This window comes from Anopheles aquasalis, chromosome 3, assembly GCF_943734665.1.
Source record: "Anopheles aquasalis chromosome 3, idAnoAquaMG_Q_19, whole genome shotgun sequence".
NCBI classification, from domain to species: domain Eukaryota; kingdom Metazoa; phylum Arthropoda; class Insecta; order Diptera; family Culicidae; genus Anopheles; species Anopheles aquasalis.
In genome coordinates, this window is record NC_064878.1 from 50,838,549 (window position 1) to 50,863,548 (window position 25,000).

Below are 25,000 nucleotides of genomic sequence, written 5' to 3' on the forward strand. Positions count from 1 at the left end.
CAGCGAGTTCGGTGTGTTGGCGCTGCTCGGCATCGATGACAGTGACGATCCACTCAGGACATTTCCGGCCGAAGACGAACCCACATCCGCCGCCGGTCTACTGCCCGCCGTCTGGCTCGAGCCAGCACTCGACGGTGCTCCATGCCCGTTGGTGCTGCTGCTCGTCGTACCGGAAATGCAACCAACCGCACCACCACCACCGCTGGTACTCCCGATCGAGGTCCCAGTACCACCGCTGCCTATGCTCGGCAGTGACTCTCGACCGCTCGCCCCTGTTCCGGTTCCGTTGCCACTGGTAATGGTGGTGGCCACACTGGAGCCGACGCTGCCACTGCCACCATTCGTCGCACCGGCGCTGCTAGCGGTCCCGGCACTACTGTTGTTGTTGTTGTTGTTGTTGTTGCCATTCGCACTGTTGAGCACCGACTGTACCGACGGTATGCCGGTGGTGGCCGCATCCGGTAGGCACGTTTCCACCTGCACCGGAAGTCTCGGTGATACGCGCAGTGAGCATCGCACTTGGTATAACCTACGGAGAAGTGGGGAGACGGGAAAAACAGGAAAGATTAGACTAGTTATGCCACGAGGAAAATGAGAGGGTGAGAAGAGAAGAGAGAGAGAGAGAGTTTGCGTCGCATAATACAGGGTGGCAACAATGTAGTGCCAGCACAGAGTGTTTTCAAGATTTCAAATTTCCCCGAGAAATATTTAAAGAAATAAGAAAACAATCCTTCGTGAGAACTGGAAGTACGATCGAGCACAACGCTCTACCGAGACGAAGAAGTAGCTGCAGCAGGGGACACGACGGGACACTTATCGATTTCAATTTCAGGATGGCCTGTTATGGCCTCGGATTCAATCCTCGGATGCATCCATCCAAGCCCTAGTCAGCAGCCATTAAAACCGTCCGTCCGATCGCAAAGCGGAGGAGGAAAGGAAAGGCATCGATTTGTGCTGATTGTCCGATCGATTAGCACGGCACTAGTGGTCAGCACTCTCGGAGGGACCATCATGCCATCAGCGCTGTGCGGAGAGGGATGCGGTGTGTGCTGTGGAGCATGTTTATGGCAATCGTGGTCGTTGATATCGATATGCACCGGTAGGCGAACGGGGGAAGGAACTGAGGAAGAGGAGGCTAGCTCCCTCTTGTCTCAAGTGGAGCTGCATAGATTGCATCCCACTGCTTCAGCTATTCATGCCGGATTCAACCTCCTTCACTCCATCGTCGGTAATGGTTTTATGACCTCGTTTTGCACCAGTCCACAGAGGCTCGTAGGTGCTTCTCCCGCTTCTTTGGGGGATTAGTGTGGATGGATCGGCCAATGGATTATGGTCCGTGGATAGCAGCAGCACTAGTGGCTAAACTCAAACTGTCACATCCAGAGCGCACCGGGGGGGGAGGGGCGGCTGGCATTGTTTTTGGGGTTTTCCAACCAAAGTTTATGTCCTCTTATGCTCTCCCGAGGTACCCGGGTATGCTCGTCTAGGTCCTCGGCCATAGGTGCAGTGGGTCACGTGGAAAAACCGGGCGTGAAATGTGTCCATCGCTATGCCAGCCAGCGTGAGCGCTATTGGGGCCCCCCTTACTGGTGATCCGAAGCCACAGCTGCGGTGACCAAGCGGCTGAAACAGTTCGAAAATCGATTTTATCATTTCCAACCCATTTCCAATACAAATTACGGATCGAGATTGTCGTTTAGAAAATCAAAACCATTTCGTTTGGGGAAAAAGAGAACAACAACGATTAGGTAGAAGGTGCGTTCTATTCGAAGATAACTGAAATTTCGGGGCCTTGGGTTACGAAATTGTGGGATTTTCTTTTTGTTTAAAAAAAAGCCGTAATGTTCTCCATCGTAACCCTCATTTGGACGCATCCTAGTAGTGGCCCTTTTGGGATAAAATAATTTGAGTATTGGCCCTAAGAACTACGATGAGCATGAACATGTCTAAATTTAGGATTTGTAAGGCAATAGTACTGCTTTCCATTTGGAGACACTTTGTCTGCTCTGCGCGGTAATTGAATTAGATAGATGAATGGATGCCTTAATGTCCTTCCAAGAATGGTCATTATTTGTATGTTCTATGCGATTTTATTCTATGCATATGTTGGAATTGGAGATTGATAATATATCTGGAATGACTACAGTGTTGGAAAAATTAATGAAGAAATACGTTTTCAATAATTCAACATTCACCACACAGAGAAGTTTAAGATCTGTGGGTTATTTAACAGTTTAAATTTCAGTAAAAACCCCTGAAAATTACAGGTTACCTGGCGCCTCCATCACGGGGGTTTTGGCAACAGAATTACATCATTTCGTGTTCACGGCGCGACGACCAGTTTTGGAATTGCCTTTACGTTTCTGGCTTTGGTTCGAAAAATAAAATTTAATAAAGCGATGCACCTTCAAATTATCTGGTGAAATGGCTCGCGAACTGTTAGATATTTTAAACTACGGCGGTATGACCTAACAATTTTCTTCGTGCTCATGTGCCCATGTGTCCAGGAAACTACCCTGGAGTTCTAAAGATACACGAAAGCCTGAAATCCCACCATCAGCTAGGGATAGTAATTGAGTTACTTGAGCTTGAAGCATCATGTTCGACGAGTGCCAAAGTCCTTCTTCGAAATTCCAATAGACATTGATACACCCACCAAATAGACCAAAGAAACAAATTTACAGAAGCGACCAAACTAACCAAAGTGTCTAAATGTCAAGACAATCCCCTTTCCCTCCACTCTGGCACTCGAAAAAGTGTCATCCTTCATCCTACCGCAACGACAATCCCGTTCCGTTTGCCTGACGTTCCAAGTGTCCAAGCGTTTTGTCCAATTGATTGTCGGCTGTGACTCCTCCTTCCACCGTTGTGCATCTAATGCTGCTGCTGCTGCTGCTGCTGCTGGCGCTGCTACGAGTTTGTCACTTTTAGCCCAAAATCCAGCCCACCCCGCTCCCACTACTTCACATCACATTTACTCCTTCCAACGAAGCTGATGCAACCTCCGGAGAATGCTCCACCGGGCAAAAAAGACCGCGAAATGAACTTTTGGAAAGAAGCGCCATGAAGACGACGACGACGACCACGACGACGTTCGCTGGCTTCCACCAGCAGACCCATAAAGTGATAAAAAGATGGGCGATAAGCGGTGGTTGAGTAAGAGGGAGAAAGAGAGAGAGAGAGAGACAGAGCGGGCATACGAAGAGGAGCAAGCAAAGATCGTCTGGATTTAAACGCCATTTCTGGTTGGGCGTCACTGGCCATTTCTCTGTTGGGGATGGCCGGGGCTATGCCTTGTCAAGCTTTCATCGTGTCTATCGGTACGATCCTTCCTCCCTTCCCACTGAAACCGTTCCAGAAAACTGGAACGTGCCAGTGGGCGGCAATTGTCACAAAATGAGACGGATTTTTCATTCGTAATCCCACCGCCTTTTCGCCCAAATTCCACGCTGCTGCTGCTGCTAGTGTTGCTGCCGCTGAATCGGACGACACAAGGACGGCTGGAAAATGAGGCGGAAACCAAGAACCTCATTTCCTGCTCCTGCTCCACCACAGCCACCATGTGGATGAAATGTAGCCACCAAACTCACACCGCAACCAAACCGTTGATCCGCTTTTATGGAGCCAAATCGAAGCAGCGTAAAGATGTGGGAGCTTCCGGAAAGTACTGACTTGTCTCTGGAGCATCTGGAGTCAACTAAAACTTGAGGAACGGAGTGTTGTTTGCAGTGTTTTTGAAAATGGTTCCAGGAAGAGAAAGAGAGCTCCCTATAAGTCATTCCTAAATGATGCAGAATGGTGGTAGGACGCTCACAAGTTATACAACCACTGCCAATAAGCCACAGTCATCAAGTCCAACATCAACTACTACACACCTGAAGCGCCACTGAGGCAACTGAGGCGGGCACTTCAACTATTCCAATAACGGAATAGCGCCCCGTTTTACTGTTTACTCCGTCAATAGTCGTGCACGGGCCAGCATCGTTCTCATCTTCCTGGCACTGGAAAATGTAAATACCCGCCCGCCACGGTGCTAACACGGTGGACCATCAAACAGCGGAACCATCAGCGAACCTACACTCCCGGGGCCCGCACCGTACACACCTGCGATGTTTACTGAGTTGTTCCGTGGTATCGTGCCACCGGCCAATCATGCTGCAAGTGGCCGTTCCATTCTCTCCGAGCCGACCGAGGGCATAAAATTTGAATTTGACTTCCTAACCGAACCGAACGACCAACACCACCACAACTGTTGCTTGTGCCAGACAGACGAGGGGTGATGCCAATCCAGGAGGCCACCTACTAGCAGATGATGGGGATGCCAGCCGGTGGGGTAAGCTCGTAAATTTGACTTCCACCGACCCGGCACCTCCAACCAACGGCGCGAACAGTTAAGTGCCGTCCCTGGTTTCTTACTTTCGTCACTTGGTTTCTTGAGGAAACCAAGGATGTGAGGGGAAGTTGGGAAAGGGGGGAGGGGGTGAAAATTAATGTCCCACTAATACGCAACAAACACCCACAAACAGACACACGCGCGGCTGAACACTGCTGAACACTGACCTGCATCAACCGAGCAAGCAAGCTGCTCCGCTCCGTCCACGAAAAGACGTTGACCGCATTTTAAGGGTTTGTACGCGCGGGCCATCACGCAATCGCAATCACATGACTCGCAATCAAGGGCAGGTCACCTGCGTACGGTCCCCCTCGTCTTTGAAGAATGTAACAACCGCCTTTACACCGCGCATTAAATCAACTACAATGAACCGCAGGCGCAAGTGGGAAATGGCTATTTTTGGCGCAAGACAGGAGACAGTGGCCTGTGTTTTAGCATTTTCTTTATATTTTCTGTTAAGTACCTGTCCAAACGAGTGCCAAGGTTCTGGTGTCCGTGACACGCATCAGCGAGTAGAGTATCCAAACACACAGCGCGTGAAGCGTCGATTGGATTGGATTGGTTCTGCGAGATGAGACACAATAGACACAACTTCGTGCGCAGTCGTACGCTTTGTTGATGGAAAGATGAATAAAGCGAGTAAAAACGTAGCCCTGCACACGTCTCTAGTGACACACATTTTGAGTTATTGGCACAGAATTGTGTACGACACGTCGGTATCCTTCGGTAATGCAGTATGGGTGTTTAATGCACAATGGAATGGTGGTACACGAGAATGACACAATGGCGTCAGAATGGAGCCGCAGATGACTGACGCTGACACGGTTCTTGTCCGTACCGCGTACCCTGTAAGCGTGTGTTTGTAGCGGCTTCATTAACGGAATGTGTTAATGCGGCATCTAGCTACACACAAGGCAGCAGATCCGCGCTGTACCGCGCGATATGCTTCGGAATCACCAAGAGCGCACAGTAGTTCCGATGAGTTTCACTGGAACTGCTGCTGGAACCGGCAGCATAACGGGTTGCAGCTGTGTTGGTGCACACGATACTGTGTAACGATGCGTGAGCTATTGTTCGCCTTCCCTTTACGCTTTTGCCAAGAAGTCCACTGGCGATGACGACCAGGAGGATGATGATGATGATGTTCCACTGGCAACACTATTCTTTGGCATTCAAGAAGAAAGCTTTTGGCGACTTGCCCGGACTCACGGGAGCAGCCTCGCGGCAGCTCACTATACAATGGTTCAAATATGAAACATAAATGGGACCTCTCCCTCCCTACCAATGGTTACACCCTGGTCTCCCAAGATCCTTCTCGAACTGGATCCCGAACCCATCTCATCACCATCTTCGCACCGCCAAGCCTTTGCATCTTTCACGGCTCCCCCTCCGTGTCCTGATTTCTTATTCTGCGACAACAACAGCAACGGCAGCACAAAAGGATCAGGCACCAAAAAACCCGAGGCCCCGGGATCCGCCCAATCTCGACGACATGAATTCTCGACCTCAGGACCTCCCCTTGCTGTGTGGCGGCTTCATTTTACGCCGGCTACAGCATTGGCAAGATGGTGGTGGCAGCAGCAGCAGCAGTAGCAGCAGCAGCGGGCACCGTAACAAAACGCAGACCCTGAAGGCCAACACTGTGGCGCTCGAGTCTCCGGTGTCCGGTGGGATGGAAGCGGAGGAACGAAACATGCAACTCACCTTTCCGAGAAAAGGCCTCTCTAACCCGTCCCGGAGCAAGATGTCATGGAGTGTGAGGTTGGTTGGTGTTTTGTAACATTCATCTCATCGGCCTTTTAGCCGACATCATCTCGTTAGTCGCAAAAGGAGTACACACCCACCCTGCCCTTCTCCCTACCTCCGTCCAACCGTCTGGCTGGATGTTGAGGGTAATTCACTTTAAAGGACTTCGTGGCACTCCGCGTGAAGCAGAAGCTGGCAGCACACGGTGTTTTTTTCTGGAAGGTATGCGAGACTGCGTGATACAGTCTTACCGAGGATGTGTCCGAATTCTCCGGTCCTCGGTAGATTTTCCATCGTACACCGTACCTTCGCTGAACTGGTCGTGGCAAAGGTATCGTCGCATCGTCTTCGCTCTCTTTGCGACGCTTTGACAAGGCATGAACCCGCCGTTGGATTGAACCGAATGGTGGGGAAATTGGAAGAGGGGACCGGCCGTGCGCCGGAATGAAAAATGTAGCTTACCCCTTCCTCCAACCCTTTCTTTTCTCCCCGTTTTTTCCTATTCAGCCGACGGTGTGGAGCCTTTCTGCGGCGGCGACGGCAGCGAAGACGAAGCGTGACTTTGCATTAACTTTAAATGAGCCCGGGTTTGCCGAACGCATGAGCTGGTAATTGGGACATCAGGGTGGAATATTGTTTTCCTTCGGCTTTTCTTCCCCCTTTCGTTCTCTTCTCTGTTCTCTATGTCTCTCTCTCTCTCTCTCTCTCTCTCTCTCTCTCTCTCTCTCTCTCTCCCTATCTCTCTTTCTTTTTCAGAGCTTCCATTGGTTTTGCTGCTGTTGCTGCTGCTGCTGCTATATGAAAGAAAACCCTTTTTTCCATTCTCGCTGACTTCCTGGGACATCCGCTTAAAGTTCGTCTTAAAGCAAGCACCAGAACCCACAAAAGAAAATAAGCTCCATGATGTTCGTTTTTTCGGAACCGACAAAGTTCCGGAGCAAATTACAAATCCCCTTTGCTGGGTTCCGTGAGTTAGAAACCTCGTTTAGATCATGCTTTGTCAGCAGATTGTGAAGCATAGCAATACATTTCAATAGCAAAACATCAAAACGTTAAAAGCGTTCGCCAAAAGCGACTTCAACCTCTGCTTACTGATATTGATGCCTATAGACAATGAGTGTTTAGCAATGGAGATGCGATAGGATGGAACTTATCCTAAACTCTAGGGAATTTAAATTTCAATAGGTTCTCACTAATACGATGCGACTGAACCAGTTAACAATCGCTGGAACGAATCACACTGTTTGAATTATTCAAAAAAAAACGGAATGCAAAATGTCTACTCTAGACTGTTACTAGCAATGGGAAGATGCCATTCCATTTTCAAACTTTCGGCTTTCGAAAGAGCATAAAAAAGTGTATATAGAAATCTATCGTGACATTACACTTCCGAAATGCCATTTCCTTCGCCGATCGAAGGTACGATGTCTGATTGAGCAACAGTTCGCTTCAGTTCAGAAAATTGGATTTGCCACAAAAGCCGACAAATACTTCGAACGCAAAATTCGAATGCTGCTTGATGTGATGGCAGAATGGTGTAGCTGTCCATAGCAATCACTTTCACCAGCATGCGATTAGCCGTTCTCTACCTATAAAATATTCAATGCGTCCTATCAATCCCGTACTAACACCATATTGACTTAAAAGAAACATTACCAGCAAACTGTTCTTTGGTTCGGATTGGCCACAGAGAAAAAGAGTAGACCTTCATTCTAGGCCATTGCCTAAGCAAATGTGGCTATTAAAAACTATCTCTTCTCAAACAGTGAACGATTAGCCATCATTTAATCTATATCCACTTCACTGACACTCCCCGACACCCAGGGAGTAGCGATTGGAAAATAATTAAATTCCCTCTCAAACACCCACTGCCCCATCTTTCCAATAATGGATCATTATAATCGAGCGACAAGAGCGTATCTTCTCCATTATCAGATTATCACTCTGTCGGATTACATTTCAATGCAAACAGATAAAGTTTAATGAACGAAAGTTGCTCTACGAGCGGGAAAGCAGCAGCAGCAGCAGCACAACATTGCTGCGCGTTACCTCGTATTACAAACGGCACCTTGCTGTCTGGGTGCTGTCTTGCTAGTGGCTGCGTTCTCCAGGAAGTTCTACAACGTACATCACAGCCCTTTCGCCATTCGGAACCCATGTATGTTTGCCACGAACAACGTGGAACAATTTGGCGAGCCAGCAACCTGCCAGAACATTTCAATTGAAGCCGTGGAGCGGAGTACGCTAACACCAATAAGACAGACAAACCGTCGCGGTGTGGCTTCCTCCGCTCCCATTACTTGGGCCATCCTTTTTCACCCCGTTCGGCATCGCCTTAAAAAGCACCATGAAAGTTTCTGCTGCTGCTCGGTCGCGCGATGGACGAAATTGGTGGAAAATCGTTTTCACCAAATCCGTGCTCTATGGCATGGTGGACCACAGAACCCGGAAACCACGCTCCTCATCCACATCCGAGTGCTATAGGGGTGCGCGCTTAGAACGCGCACTACGGCGTGCGAGTGTGATCAAGCGTACAACCCTCCCGTCTCGTGTCGTGCTGCAACTGCCAACGATTCCGGTTCGATGGCTCCGGAAAATGGTTGCCGGAAAATTGACATATTTCGATACTGGGCGCGTGTGGCCTATACGGAGGGAAAAAAACAAAAAAAACACAGGGAAAAGTTTCTCTTCGTTCCCTGTACATGCATGGCATGCAAAAGTGTGTGCTCGAGCTTTTTGATGGCGAGCTATCACGCTAGATCTGGCGCACTGGCTCACTACCAGCAGGGAACGAACAAACAGAGAACCAGCATGACCATGTTAGTTACGTATTGCTGTGTGCCTTGGTGTAGTGGAAGTGAAGCACGCAAAAAGTTAGAGAAAACATTTTGTGTAAACATTTCCATTAGCCGGAAGTCCACACAACTTGTTGACTCACGATTTCCGCGAAACGAACCGTCGCCAGGAAGAAACACGAAAAAGTGCTAATCTGAGGAAGTCTCTCCCATGACATTGAAGTACACCGTAAGCAGCAGTCCTTGTGTGTCTGTATGTAGCAGCAAACATCCAATCACAAGTCTCGCGATCTTGACTGCGCTTTACAGCGCTAACGGTCCTGGGTACCGCCCGTAGCACCAGGTAGAGCACCCTCACGATGCCAGCGATTGAATTACTCTCTCACGCTTTCGCTCATCGCACACCAGCACCGCCATGGCCATCGTCTAATGGCCCTCTGCTTCGCCATCATGCCCAGGCTGCTAGCACCCGGCCAATCCATTATGCATCCGCTTCGTTAAATTTCGAACGAAAGTACCGTACAGCGTACAGCGTGCGGTGCGTGTGGTAGTGACGCGGCCTGTACACATGTAATGGGTTTGAAGGAGGCAATCTAATTGTAATTAGATATAGCACCGATCGGGCACCGGCAGCGATCGATTGACCGTACACCCTTCCCCCTTATCTTTCGATGCTGGCAGCAGTAGTGTGCTTGTGGGGAAAAAGGGGGAGAAAATGTCATCAAGCCTATTAGTCGATGACGATGAGAGCGGCTACGAGGACGCCGAGGTACCTGCTATATGAGGTAGAACGGCAAATTGGGTTCTTGAGTTGAAAGTGGTAGTTAAATCGAATGACTCATCGAAGGGAAATTGAATTGCTGCTCACGAAAGAAGTCGGAATCCTTTAGATGCTGATACTCTTATCACTTGATGGCACCAAAATGGACCGTAGCGAGTGCTTTTACATAACTTGAAATCCCCAAAAACAATCATTCTTATCATCCTACTCACACCCGGCTCGAGGAACCAAAGAAAGCACGAAATGAAGCGACGCAAGCAGCAGATCGCAAATTAATCATTCCCACGAATCATTTACCCAAGGACAGTCAACACATTGCATTGAGATACGAGCGCGATGAGTTGCCGATACTATCCTTACCCTCGTTTTTGGGCTCGAAAACATAGAAAATGGAGCTAGCGAGGTGGGGCGAGGTGGCACATAACGGCTTGAAGACACACATAAATATTGTCAAGCGCGCGGCTTAGTGCTCCGTCGTCCCCATCGTTCTCGCCAACAAACTACGTCACGACGGTTACGGTAGAAGGGAAAACAAATAAAACGGCAGGGATGCCCCGGAGGGAGGGAGGGAGGGTAAGGGTGGAGACTGGTGGAGGTTCAACTTACCCGCGTTGAAACAGATCCACATTGTAGAACTTGTGCAACTCGACCGCGAACTCGACGGTTGCCTGCAGATCGGCCATAATCCCCGGATTAGCTGCTCGTCCGAGAGCAGCGCTACGCGCTCGGAGCTCTCGTGTGTCTTTGCTGCTGCTGCTACTGCTGCTGTTGCTGCTGCTCGTACTGCCACGTCTACACCGGATACAAAAACCTTCACTAGAACCTTCTTTACACTAACAAACACAAGCTGACTTGACGGTCACGGCCGCAGCAAATGGAGAATTGAATTGCGGAACACACGGAACGCGATCCGCGATCGAATGGCTTTCCCTTCGGTCAGCTCACTCCGGCACACCTGGCTGTTTCCACGTTCAACACTTAATTCGGTTCCGTGCCTTCATCTTTCGGCTTTTGGTGCATAGTTTCCACTATCGAAAGCAAACGGGCAGAGCATCGCTTTTCTGTGGCACCATGTTACCTTATCGGGGAGCGAGATTGAGTGCTTCTCACGCGGAACACTGTACAAGTTAATCCTTGAGATGGTTTGAAAGAATTCACTAGATTCGGTTTGTTCACTCGACTGCAGACTGCGCACTCACTCACTAGTTTTTTGATGCCCTAGACGTACTAGATCGAAGAAGAGAAATTATTCGCGTGCCCTTACAAACACCACCGCATCCAGGAAAGCTGTGATTGCCAGGGAACCGATCAAAGTAAACCGCAAACAGCTTTCGCTTCAGATTGTCACCATGCACCACCAACATAAACCGCACTGTTCCGTGTTGCGAGGCAAAGTCACCGTCACCGAAGTGCAATCGGATGCGGAGCGTCATAAAAATTTCCTTGCGCCACTTTGCTTCCGGTGCACAAGCACCCCTGTGATGGTGATGCTATCGACAGGGATGACTTCCCCTTTTCGACACGGTTTCGACCGCTCTGTCGGTGTGTACGGATGGTGGTTACTTGCGCTGCTTCAATTATCGGCCATCTCTTGTATGCTGGCTGGGGGGGGGGGGGGGGGGAGGAGGGCGAGTTCCTACTGAAAGAGGAGCTGCAAATGGGCCAACGACTTCCGGTTTGCAGGTTGCGTCACAACACGCTCCGGATGCGAGCGGTTCTCGGAAAAAAAGCGGTGGGAGGAATGTAGCCCCTCGCCCCACACCCGATAGGATGAAGTGCTATCGTCATTGTCGTCGTCATTCGTCGCAGCTACTTGTGCTTGCGGCTTCGTCGTGGATCCACTTGAGCTTTAGCATCGTTTTTCATCCTCATTCCCCCCCCCCCCCCCCCCCCCCCGAGGACTGGTAGATGGGAAAGGCCGGGGGTAGGTTTTCCGGTAGTAGCAAACCCTCCCGCGGGCAAGATATTATTTATTTTTCCCTTTCTAATGTCTTATCTTCCTCCGGCACATCTTGTCCGTGCTCCAGCTCATTGTGGGCTGGATGGTTGGAAGGAGGGGAACATCGAGTTCCGGGACCGTAACGGGACGGTGAGTCCTGTTTATGCTTGTGCTTCCGGTTCCCTTTATCTTCCGGTTCCTGTTCCGGTCAGTCATTCTTTTCCTCAACGAAGAAGCGAGTCGTGCTACTAAAGGAGCGGTCTTCCAGAGGACTACGACCGGATACACGTGGCACCATCTGCAGACTGGCGGCTGGGCGACTGTGAATTGAAATGATTGAGACATTTATTGGCTCGAGCCTTGACAAGCGCAGACAACGAAACGTCCAAAATGTTCCAGAGCTGAAGCTCAAAAATTCATCATCCTCATCGATCTGGTTGCCGGATTGCGGGATTCTCGGTGTAAAGAACTTCCAATGAAACTCCTGTGTAAAGCGAAGAAGGAACACGGCACGAACGCACGGGCACACAGGCACCGAGAGAAACGGGCTACTTTCACTTGAAGCCCTGGCCACAAGGGTCTTTCTGGGTGGCTGGAGCATTGCTGAAGATCATTTTGCCATTTCCCACGTACCAGCACATTCCTTCGATACAGCTTTTCTCCACCTCCTCATGCATCTCTCATTCTCTCTCTCTCGCTGCCACAAAGCATCGATCCCAAGGATAATCCCTACGAAGGGGCTTCTCGCGCTTCTCGGGTGGAAGTGAAGTCATAAATCCCAAAGTTCATCTGTCGGTACGCAGGAAGACGTTCCAATAAATGGCAATATGTTCTGCGCAAATACACCCCATCGAACCACACCATCTCTTCACTCCCCCCGGACCCCTCTGCACGGGCAGGGCACGGGTTTTACGTTTTTCCATCCGCTTCGGGCGGGCCTATGGCGAGGCGCCCGTAGTTAACCCAGCTGCTGAAGCATATTTGTTTCCCTTTCTCTGCTCCACTTTTGTGCCTATGTGTGTGATGTAGCCAGGCGCCCCCTCCGTACCAGTGAACCCTCGTGTGACCTTTAGACATTATGGGAATGGCATGGAGGGGTGCATGGATTTGTAGCAACATAAAAGAAGGAGAATAGAAAGCAGTAAAGGGCGCGCACTCCATCCCGCACGGAGCCTGCTATTTGGCTGCGGGTGCGATGAAGCGTAACGTCAAGTCATGGTCGAGATAATCGGTTCCGGGCACCATTCAAATGTATAAAATGTAAAAAACCCCCCAAAGGAAAGGATTACTCTCCCCACGACCTCTCCGTCCTGAGCGCATACATAATGATGTGGAGAAACGGGGTTTTTCGGTGGTGAACAGGGAACGCCCAAGCTCCAAGCACCTGAAAGCCAGCTCGTAGCGTTGGCTTGCTTCCACTGTTCTTCTTCTGTTCTCCAGCATCACCACAATGCATCATCAACCGGCAGGATCGGGCTCGGCGTTAGACACGAAAACGTCATGTGCTGTGCGGTTTCCACCTGAGCTGGCACCTTAGCAGGCAGACGAGCAAGACGTTCGCTTCGAGCAGCTCCATTTGTGGTGCACTGTGAGGGGTGAAACTTTCGGCGAATGAAATGAATTCAATTACCGTTAACAGGCAGGTAATACATATTCATGAGACGCGCGATTCTCGATGAGCATGTGGTTGCTGCTGCTGATGATGATGATGACCGGCCACGGTGGGAAAGTTTTCCTCCATCCAATTATGATGGCCAGGGTCATTCGATGCAGCCGTGAGACGGCTCACAGCAGTGCCAGTCAGCGCATCGTAGAATCGGATAGGTGGCACCATTATCCCAGAACCGCAGAGACCGGGGAAGGACGTGATAACAGCGATTATTTTGCATTCATTCACGAGTTTCAAAGGGCGGATCCTGGCACACTGCTCCGCTTTCTAGCTTCTCATGCTTGCGCCGCCTGCTTCAATTCAATGCTCATCACAGAGCCAGCCGGTTGGCCAGAACGAATGCCAATCCTTCCACTTCACCACACGCGATACGGTCATTGTTTCTGCCAACCGGCCAGCCGATGTTTTCGTATAAATAGGCAAAACAAGTGGAGTGTACGCGCTTTCTAAAATTAGCACATCACGACCACGACGGCTGGCAGCAGCAGCAGCATGTGCTGCCGATCGCACACCCCTGGTGGTAGGCAAGTTTTAATGGCAAAAATATCCCAAAAACTGTGGTGAACAAAAAAAGAATGCAGAAAAAACAAACAGCACCATCGCTCTTCAATGCCTGGACCGGGGAAGTATGGTGCGTGCGTCTGTGCGGACACTGATTGGCGCGCTTCGCAAATAGTGCACCAGATAAAAAAAAAAAAAAGATACCCGAGAGCAGCTGTTGATAAGCCGTCAAGTGGCCGTGGAACACAAAGACAAACAAATGCAAATCGGGCCCGAATTGTTGGATCCAATCGATTACGGGGCTGGGAACTGGGGACCGTGAGAGCAGGTAGGAGAGGGAGAAGTTGGCAAAACCAATCAGTAGGTCAATCGGTACACACCCGTCCCCTTACGGTTGTGGGCGGAAAACTGTGTGCCGACTGCATCTCCATCGGGCACGAGGATCCCTTATTTGCTTTGGACAGCTACCTACGCTCCTCCTATGGTTGCTAGGATGCCCTACGGCTGCGGATGGGGGCCGTACATGACAGCTGACGGGAACATCGCAAAGGGTTGGCATGTGTGCCGTATGTGTCCTCACTCTTTGGCCATCCTCAGGGTTTGAAAGTTGGTTTTTCGAAAAGCAATCAGCCCGGAGACCCAAGGATTGGGGAGTCTACATTGTTGGCGGAGAACGTTGGACGACGCCAGGCGACTACGATCGATTAGGTAATTTGGGCTTTGAGCGATCCATGCTGTCAACAACAACAGCACGGATGATTGACGGGATAGGCAAACAAGGGCGGTGTGCCAATCGCTAATCGCTTAAACTAGTTGACTTTTTAGTGAAAACACAATGCATTTCTGAGCGGTAAGTTTTTGGCCGTTTTGCCAACACATGATTTTCTATCATCATAAGAAAAAAGGACTGTTTGGAAAATCGTTGTTTGAAGGTAAAAAGCATGTAGTTGAGCAATGCAATACAAATTTAAAAGGCCAACTGAAGTAGTTAAACGGTGAACAAAAGCTGTACCAAATGCTAGCTGTACCGAGGCAGTTCCAGGACATCAGGTGGTATTTGGACAAAAAAAAACCACCGCTACAGACATCCTGATACGCCGTGGCACTACACCATCAAAGCAAAGAGAAAAAAAGGGAAACAACAAAATCTCGTGATAATGTTGCCGTTAAACGCATCCCCAGCTTCCTTTCCGTCTGTTGTCACGTTGTCATCCCTCCCGTACACACGTACAGAGCGCTCTCCGGTGCAGTGTTGAAGATCCCCGTTTGACCTTTTGGGCTGTGGAACGCTGAGACAGCCGCCAGTGAGCCAGCAGGATGCTTGCTTATCATTTCAACCAAGGAGGGGCCGAGGGAGGAGGACGAGCAGCAGAGCAAATTCATTCAACTCTCATTACACGACCACCAAGCCCCGAGACGCCGAGTAAATAATCAACCAGGCAAAGAGCCAATCCAACAGCACAGCACCGTGGCCGCAGTCGCGAGTCCCAGCATAAACTCCCCCGCCCCCCCCCCCTTTTTACAGCATGTATCAGCTGTCTACACGCACACACATACTCGTGGGTGGTAACGGGAATCCTGAGTGAGAGAACATCGTACAGTTCGCATCTTCGGCTTTAGTCCTTTCGGGAGATCGGTCGGTTGCGGAGGATCATCGTAAGCTCACTCCGCTGAGAGTGTGTGAGAGAGAGAGAGAGAGAGAAAAAAGAGACAGAGAGCAACCACTGGTTCATCCAGTAGTCCGGGCAAGGCACATCCAGCAGCAGCGGCCATCAATCAGCGGCCAATCAACTGCTTTTTGATGGAGTTTTCCTCGCTCCTCTCCGGCCTACCGGTGCCATGTGTGATGGAAACCGAACTTGCTCTTCCGCTCCTCAAGCGTATTTGTGTGAAGCTGTAGCTTGTGCTGGAGTTTGCGGTAGATTCATCACCAAGTCCGCCAGACAACCACCAACACAGCTTGAGCTCTCGTCGCGCAACCGGGCGCCTCCATCGTTGGCGCCTCCATTCACTCTCACTCACTCACTGAACTCGCGCTACTACTACTATTACTCTCCCATGTGGTGTGTGAGCAGCACTCGGTGCCCACGAATCGTGAAGGAAGCATAGCATTTCATGGAGCCACTTTTGCCCGACCGCCGACGCCGGAACCAGGGAACTGCTGCTACGACCGTAACCGTGGCGTTCACCTTTGGCATTTACGGCGTTCTCGGTTCGGCTGGAGTCGAAGTCGAAGCCACCGTCTTGCAGCACCGCCGAGAGCCGCGAGAGGTGGTCAGTGAAATAGAAAACACAAAAAAAAAGCGAAAGCTCATTTCGCACGAATTGGCAAGGTTATTTCCGTGTCACGCCATGGTACTGAATGGATTCGCAATCGAAACGAATCCATCCACGCGGAGGGAAGGGCTCGGAGTCACGACGACCTTCACGGCGTGGTGACAGTTGGCAGGAGCTGGTTTCCGATGTCGTGTCCGTGTTTTTAGCGACGCACCACACCCCGTCGGTTCGTCCGGCACACCTCAATCGTTACACACGCATACGCATGCACTGGTACGCGATGAGGCTGCCAGGAGCGCACTGCCTTTTTGCGGTCGCTGACCACGGAGCCATGCGTGGCGTTGCTTCAGACGCGTGCTGCTACACCCTTTTTCACGTTGCTCACGGTACACCTGTTTCACACACAGACACGCACACCAACACGACACCTGTACGTTACTGGTTGGTGGAAATTCGACAAAAACCATTTTATCACTCTCTAGGGTTTCCACAACACCGAACGTGTGAGCCCGGGGAATGATAAGCTCGAGCTCGAGTGCGTGCTGTGGTGCGAGTGGTGCTGCACCTGACGCACCTTCCACTCCTAGTAGGCCGTGGTTAGGGAGCTACCCGTCCATATCCGAGTATGCCATGCCCGTGCAGCGGTTGCTGCCGTCTACGTTCAGTTCGCGAAGAGGTCCTGGTTCCTGAATTTTGCTTGGAAGCTGAAAAAGGCGCTGTCCACTGTGGCGGCCAGGCGACGGTCTGGCTGCTTCGCTGATGATTGCTCCACTGACTTTCGCCCCATCAATCATCTGGTGTGGCGGCGGATTGGTGCTGCTTTTGCTTGGGCGTTGCTGAAGCTAGCGGCGACCTCACAAGTGACCGCGTATCCGAACGCGTAAATTACCAGCACTGCAAATAGGAAGTGGGTGGCGGAAGGTGCGGATGGGCCAGGGCCAACACTTCACTCCACACAGTGGGAGGACACAGCGCCACAGAGCAGCGTGTCCTCAGCGCGTAACCGCGAAACCGAGTACCGGAACCGCTAGAAGCTGACTAGAGAGTTCGCAGCGCACCGAGACGGCCGAGACCGCACCACTCCCAGGCAGCCAGGCAGGGCACGCTCCGGAAAACTCTCGGTAGTCGAGCGCGTGAACTCGCTCCCTCCTTCAGATGGGCTGAGTTTGGTGAGCATTGGTGGAAATTCGGGCGCAGTTTTATATCTATTTCTCTCTCACTGTCTCTCGCTCTTCCTCTCTGCTAATGCTGCTGGTTGGTAGTAAATCCTTCGGAAGCAATGAACTCGGTTGTGTCCGAGAGAGAACGCCAGTTCACGCCCCGTAGTACACGGACTGCCAGGATGAGGTGCGGTTCGCGAATGCCTTCTCACGCAAGTGAGAACTGATAAGTGAGTCAGCGTGGCGGCGGGAGCTCGCGCTGTTGGTCGGTATCAATCATCACCACGGCGATGGACTTCGATACTTTACTGCGTTTCCTCCGACAACGACGAGATTCACAAAACTCCTCGTGCTAGCGCGGTTGCCGCGATGATGTAGATGCTTTGACACGAAGCAGTAGCCAGACTACTAACAACCAGAGGGGTAATGGAAGTGATTGGTAGTTGGATGAATATCGGTCGAATATGTTATTAGAAAATTACAACATATGTTTCAACTGATACTAATGTAAACAGTTTTCCGGTGTAATTTCTTCAAAATGAATTCCCCAATAGCTGGAGTAGTAAGCTCATCAGCAGGCTGTTCATTAATAAGAATATGTTGCAGAGATCTGAATATTCTCGATTCAATTTCTCATGCAATTCAATTTGTAAAAAGTTGATGTTTCGCTTTGAACTTGATAATTTGAATCACTGAATATCCAACCATCAGAAACTGTTGGTAAAAGTTCAAAAACCCAAATAACAAAAAAAGAGATCTGATATGCGCTTTGGCGCACGCTTTAGCGCTCAAACATCAATCGAATTGATTCCCAGCCCCCAGCCAATAAATGATTATTCACTTGGAATAAATGGTCGACTGCACTACGAATTAATGCACCTACCAGCCAATGCCTCCATTTTGCAACCCTCTTTTACGATCCTCCTTAACGATCGTGCAATTAAGTGTGAAAAGCGTATGCTTTAAAATGTGAAACATTAAATTCGACACCAGCAACAAGGCACTAGATTGTTAACAATGGCATCCTGGAAACGAATTCATTAACCATTTATCGCGCGCGTAACATTACCGATGATGCGTTGGTGCACTAAACATTAACTTCCATTCCGCGAACAGGTTGACATTACTGTGCAATAAAAGCATGCTCCTCGCGATCTTCCGCCAAACCTCGCCAACATGGCCAGCGCGTCGGTAGAATACATTATCGCTAGCTAGTCGCTTCACCCCCCCCCCCCCCCCCACCCCCCAATCACCCTCGTTTGCACTGTTGCTCGCAAATCAATTAACATGCCAGAGCTCATAAAATCAATTCGAAATCCACGAACGAGTGTCTTCCGGGGGAGCCATAAATAAGGCAACATAAACGGCCATGTGGGCCGAGGCATGGCAGGAAGATGAATGCTGGCCCCTGTCTCTCTCTTTCTCTCTCTCAGTTTCGGTAGGTGGGGCAAACAGTAATCATCCCCAAAACCCAAGTCGCATCAGCAAAGCACCTTATCGAACGTCCAATAACAAGCGCCAGCATGCCAGTGGCAATAATGTTAATGCCGCAGTGATGCCACCAAGGAGCAAGCGCGGAATGATAGACGCTAACGACTGCACGGATGGCATACACGGTCGGTGAACGGACGGGACGCGACTTCCGACGGCGGTGCGGTGGTCTGCCAGGAGGGGTGCTTAAAATAGAAAATTAATTGAATTCAAACCACGTCCAGGGCGGGTGGTGCGACTCAAGAATCTCGTGGGACGGGTGGGGAGAGTGAGGTTTTTCTTTTAATTTGGGCGAGAAAAAATCTCACGTTCACCACTCCGCCGCCCTCTACACCGCCCCCACCGGGTGCTCAATTATGATTCATCATTTCCCTCTCGCCCTGAAGCCGAAGTTTTCGAACTTTATTTCTTCCTTCAGCGCCGCACCCGAACAGCAACACCAGCGAACGGTGGAAAGGGACAGGGATGCAGTAACGCCTCCGCTTCCTCACCGGTGTGACCGCGTTCCTGTGTTAAAACGTCCTGGAGCGTCGTGCGGTGGATTGGAGGAATACCGAAGCGAAGATACTAATCTCCGGTGGGCCCGCGGGTCACATCCTTCCGGGCCTGTGCCGGGTCCGGGCACAGAAAGTAAGTTGAAATTAATTCCGAATGTAAATTGATAAAACTGAAATCGAATTTCGCGATCTGCTGCGTACCGTGCGTTGTTTGGCACACACTTCCTGGGGCCTGAATGTGGAAAAAAGGGGTTTTGCGACGTTAAATGGTACGTAAACCATCGATTCATTACTTTACGCGCCATTTGTTAATCCAATACTTGATCGATGGCCGTGAGAGAGCTTCCTTTAGGGCGCAGTGGCACAGTGCAACGATGCAACAAAGTTCATCAGCAAAGGTCCCGGTCCCTTAATGAGGTTCAGTGATGACGGTGTCCCGTCGTTAACCGTTATCCCTCGGAACGGTTATCCGGTTTCAAATCGATCGTCTAGCATGGCCTCCGGTCTTAAACAACCTGCCATGGTTTTGCCACCGATTATGAGCTAGCATCGTACCACTAACCCGTATTGCACCACCACCACGTGTGATGTCCGACGATTTTCCAATTAAAAACTTCCAAGAATTCCATTTCCATTTCCTTGCTGCATTGGAGGGGCTCGCCTAGGGTCAATCTACACACAGTGCAAACGCGTACCATAAACGAGGCAATGAAGAATCGATGGCCACCTTGAACGCGACACTTTACCAGGTGCAACACCGGCGCAACAATAACGAGGCTAATGATATACGAGAGATTATCCTTCCATCGAAGGGTGAGCGAATTAATGGGATGTTTGTTTGTTTGTTTGTTTGCTTGCTTGCCTGCCTGCCTGCCTGTTGGCTTAATCATGTTGCTGACACCCGAAGCTGACCTCCGGGTGGGGGAGTTGGGGGTGCACCAGCTAGGTGACATTCAATCACATCCACACAGCATAATAAGCTTACCTCTGTCCGCTCTCTCTCTCTTTCTCTTTCTCTACGAGCTCTGCTATAATTATGAGCTACAGATTATCGTTCGACCATTCATCTCGCTTTCCATCCATCCATCCATCCATTCATCAACCGTCTGGCGTGGGACCGGACGGTCGGTTCGGGTGCACTGTTCCGTGTGTTCATTGCCGCCAACGGCAGTAATTATGTCATCGCACGATTTTCGAATCGTGTTTTAATTCCGGGCATACCTGCATAATTGAGCATTAAGCAGCATGTGTTGCGTGACCATGTGCGCCATGGTGAGTATTAAAAAAAATACTGCGTTACGTATCGATTTACAGAAAGCAGCCGGGCAGTATATTTTTGTGTCTGAATGCAAGTTTATTATGCTCGATTTCGCTTTGCTTGTTTGAATGTCTGATCGGACACGAAATCACACAGTAGTTAAACATTTATATCAATTGTGGTTGCAATAAGGAGTGGTGTGTGTCTCTGGAGCGAGTGATCGCCACATCGCGTTGGGGCCCCTTTTTTACCGTGACCTAACCCCTAACACGTTGATATCCTGCTGCTGGAAGGTGAATTATGCCGTAACTACAGTTTCAACGCTCAGCTCAAAGGGAGGTTACTAACATGCATATGCATTCTCGCCAAACCACTTTCTCGTCTCTCTTCGCTCACCATTACCCCTCCTGCATCATATGCCGTACAATATGCTGGCTATATAGTAGCGCGAGTATTAAGTTTCATAAACTTCGTACCGCTTATTAAGTGCATCATACATTTGTGGGTGTTTTATTAAACCTTCCTTTAGCATTTAGTATTGTTTCATTTTCTTCTTGTTCTTCTTCATCTCTTCGGCTTATCTTTGTCTGTTCCAAAGCTCTCTCTCTCTCTCCTTTATGCTGCTTTGGCGATTGTGGGTCTGTAATACGTTATAAAAGGGTTTGCTTCAAAAAACGTTCGATTGATGTGAATGGTTTAGTGCACCTGGGACATCTCGTACGATGCTTTGCACACTGAGTAACATTATTTCAAACTGGCAAACCACCTTCACACTACCATTCATCATCGCATGGGTTCTATATTGGTACTGTGTTGTATTAGAGAATGAGGAAACATTCTAATGTTCTATAACACCCGAGACGCCCTGTTGCTGCTTACATTCCTGATCGTCAAATACCCTTCTCCATTGCTGCCTCTTTGCGTTGATAGTAATCACATTTTCTTACGGTGCTGCACTCACCATTATAACAGATATAATCGTTACGTTTTGTTGCTTTATTTTCAATGTATCGGAGCGAATGAAGAGAATAAATGTTGGTAAACTGCCCGTGTATTGTTAAAAACATGTATCTCATCGTACACGCTTCACGTAGCCTTGATTGACGACAAAGAGAAATATTAAACCGTTCTTTAGTTCACTGCCAGCAGCCACGGCTGCACCGGGATTACTAAGCCGATATTTTACCTATGACCAGGGAAACGGAAAACTATTGTTAACACACACTGACATATATTTATGTATATATATATATATATGGAACACAGATACTGCAGCGGAGAAATCGCTTATGATGTGATCGCTGATGATGCGTGCACATACAGAAAGGCAAATTTTAACTCTTACACAAAGTGCCGATCAAAGCCTTGGCTCTGGCTACATATAATTGCGTTCGTTTTCCATGTAGGTTTTAAAAATATTTAACTTACATCCTGCTCCTCCTGGAGATTAGAGGATATACAATTCAGTTCCAACACCAGAAAGGAAAAACGTTTATAAAATACAACGATAAGACTAATACGCATACGGCTTAGGAGCACTCAGAAGCGTATTGGATAGAGCTGGCGAAGCTGCGAGAACGTGAACTACTCAATGTGCCGGGCGGTATGGCGGGAATGCACCGCTAGAAAGCTAAGCTTATGCAAACGCACACAGACACTCACTCGAACTACCTCTCTTCTTTACCCTCCTTTGTGGCATGTGATTGAGAGCGGAAAACGGAAAAGCTATATGCACGCCACCCCGTTTGTAGGAGGTTTATAAGTGTGTGGCCTTATGCCTAACATATTCTCTTCCAAACGACACCAAACGGCCGCTCTGGTGAGTCTAGTTATCCAAATTGAAAGGAGCAAATCAACCTTCTCCCCCGCCCTTTAGCTCGTCATCATTAGCGCCAACAACAACCAACAATGACAACGATGACGGTAATGCCACGGAAGAAAATGGAAAAGGGCTCCATATCTCTGTTTTGCCTTGCCAATCTGTTTACGTCAGATAATCGTTTGGTTCCCCCTCTTCCGTGCTTTCTGCCTCGTCCACGTCAGCATCATTCGGGCGCTCTAGCGATCGTATGCCGGACACGAATTCGCGCATCGCTCCGACGACCGAGTACATCCAGCTGGAGTAGGCCTCCTGTCGTACCAGCTGATCCTGTTGGGTGGCTGCATCTTCCGTACCAGCCTCGGCAACAGCCGGCCCGGTCGCAGCATGCTCTCCAGCGGGCGGTTGTGGAGCAACGTTTACTGGGGCAGCTGCTGCCGGTGCCGGTGCAGCTGCTGCGGGGGCATCAGCCGGTTGAGCAGGTTGAGGGCGAGCTGTCTGCTGAGCGCGGAAGCTGGGAAGCAGCGACTGAAGGAACAGGTACAGCGTATGATTCGACAGCTGCACATCGGATGCTGGCATCGTAGGTCTGCAAGAGAGGATTGTTCAAAGGAATTATAGATTCAGTCGCTAATCAAAATGCCCAAAAAATGCCTGGCCTTTTGGGAATAGGTTGGAAACTCGTTCATGTAACACTGAGACACAGCAAGCTGTGATTGCTTCGCCTGTATTCTTACTTTTTCACACACAAACCAAATACATCCCAGTAGCATTGGTATTTTTTCTAACTCTTAGCAGTACTTTGGAACCAGACTTTGTTTCCCAAATTTACAGTAAATCAAAGAAAAAAGGAGCCATTTTATCGGGGGAAAAACGGGAGACTTCCGTTTATAGACAGTAATCGTCTCTTCTGTCGCCCTGCCCTTACCTGCTGTAGATGTTGATCGCATCCAGTGGTGGTAGTGGATCGTACATCAGTACCGGATCCCGTTCCAGCTTGATAAACTCTGCGAGCGGTACCTTTTCCTTGAAATCCGACAGCACGATATGACGCAGCACCTGTCTGGGTGGGTTGGCATATCTACGAAAGCAGAGAAAGACCAGCTAAGTACTCCCAGTAACGCGTAGTTGACGCAACACAACCGAAAGCCTTACCTTTGACTCCGCTTGGTCGCATACTCGCTGACAATCTCTTCCTTCGCGTCGACCCGATCGAGCACCACGTGTACGTTTCGCTCGAGCCATGGCAACAGATCCGTATCGCGCCACACAAGCTTCGAGCGACAGACGTACAGCGACATCAGTTGCTGGAGTGCCACCGTCGCCTTGTGGTATGCATTGGGGCCAAAGTAATTGTGTCCGGCGACGCGTGTATCCGCCTGAATAGAAAGTTCCTCCATCAGTGGACGCAACACGCCCGGAAACATGAGCAGCGCGTACTGCAGTGCCTGATCGGCGGCTTCCGGTCGGTTAAGATAGAACAGAGCCATGGCGTAGGAGTAGGCCATACTGGGTAGCTGGGACAGATTGTTCGTAGCTTCCCATTCGTCGTACAGCGTCACCAGCCACTCGTACTGTTTCGCCCGGATGGCATAGTAATCGACGATCAGTATCATTGCCAGCGGATCGTTGGTCGGATCGAGCGACAGTATCAGTTTGGCAATCTCGAGTGCCGTCCTCGAGCACGCTCTCGATTCTAGGTGTTGACCGTGCTTGAATAGCGTTATGAAGAGGGCCCGGTTTTCCTGGCGCCGATAGTCCAACCGGCAGTTACCCTGCGTCAGGCTGAACATCGTGTGAAAGGAAGACTCGAGCGCTAGCAGTGCCCGCTCGATCAGCTCCGATGCCATCGCGTGATCTTCCGACATCTTGCACAGTTCGCTCAGCTGTATCAGCGAGTCCACGTGGTACGGGTGTTGGTTGATGATGTGGATGATGACCTCCGAGTCCATGCCTTCGACGGCATCGAGAAACTTTTGCTGCACCTGCCGGTACGCGGGACTGTGCTCGAACGCAAAGCAGATCACGTTTTTGTCAAACACCGCCTTCGGACCAGTGGCGGCCGCCGTCGAGCAGGATGGTACGGTACCACCGTTGTTCGCTTCCGGGGCCTGTACCAGGTTCATGTAGATCCCCGATTTACCCACCGGAGGCCAATTATCCTTCGGGTTTACCAAGTACGTTGATTTCAGCAACCGAGAGCTACCACCTCGTACGTTGCGCCGTTTGTTCCTGGTGCACGGAGCAATGGGGAAGTTAAGTACAGGTGGAACTAGTGTGTCCGGTTCCCACTCATACTTACTGCGGATCACCGACCACTTTGCTGCCAAACATGCGCTTCATCTCGTACTGGGGATTCAGGTTTTTGTGCTGCACATTGAGCAACGATTTGGTGGCCAGTCCGGCCAGACCGGCCGATGGCTTGGCCGTGCCGACGCCACCCTCGGTTCCACCTCTGCTGTGGTGGTGGTGGTGATGGTGATGAGGGTGATGGTCCGGATCACGCGGTGGCAGATGGCCAAACAGTTTGTCCACCTCCTTCACGGTGCGCGTAAAGTCGTCCTCGATGTCCGCATTGTCCTCGCTGCTGCGCCGCGCCGAGCTCGAAATGTACTTGCCCGTCTTCTTCTTCTTTTTCTTCTTGCGCTTCTTCGCCTCGGCCAGGTGGACGCTC

The 25,000-nt window shown here is 50.1% G+C and overlaps 2 protein-coding genes across 2 annotated transcripts in view; both read right to left on the reverse strand.

Moving 5' to 3' along the window:
- The window catches only part of LOC126576484 (uncharacterized), a 33,442-nt gene extending 23,000 nt beyond the window's left edge, over positions 1–10,442 (reverse strand). The window contains exons 1-2 of the mRNA XM_050237764.1: positions 10,322–10,442; positions 1–529 (exon numbers count right to left, since the gene is read on the reverse strand). The exon at positions 1–529 is cut by the window's left edge and continues 268 nt beyond it. Of these exons, the coding sequence (XP_050093721.1) occupies positions 1–529; positions 10,322–10,398 (606 nt within the window). The 5' untranslated portion in view covers positions 10,399–10,442. The remainder of the gene's footprint in view (positions 530–10,321) is intronic.
- An 11,397-nt stretch (positions 10,443–21,839) lies between these two features.
- The window catches only part of LOC126576486 (transcription factor 25), a 3,938-nt gene continuing 777 nt past the window's right edge, over positions 21,840–25,000 (reverse strand). The window contains exons 2-5 of the mRNA XM_050237767.1: positions 24,629–25,000; positions 23,482–24,558; positions 23,255–23,407; positions 21,840–22,915 (exon numbers count right to left, since the gene is read on the reverse strand). The exon at positions 24,629–25,000 is cut by the window's right edge and continues 86 nt beyond it. Of these exons, the coding sequence (XP_050093724.1) occupies positions 22,492–22,915; positions 23,255–23,407; positions 23,482–24,558; positions 24,629–25,000 (2,026 nt within the window). The 3' untranslated portion in view covers positions 21,840–22,491. The remainder of the gene's footprint in view (positions 22,916–23,254; positions 23,408–23,481; positions 24,559–24,628) is intronic.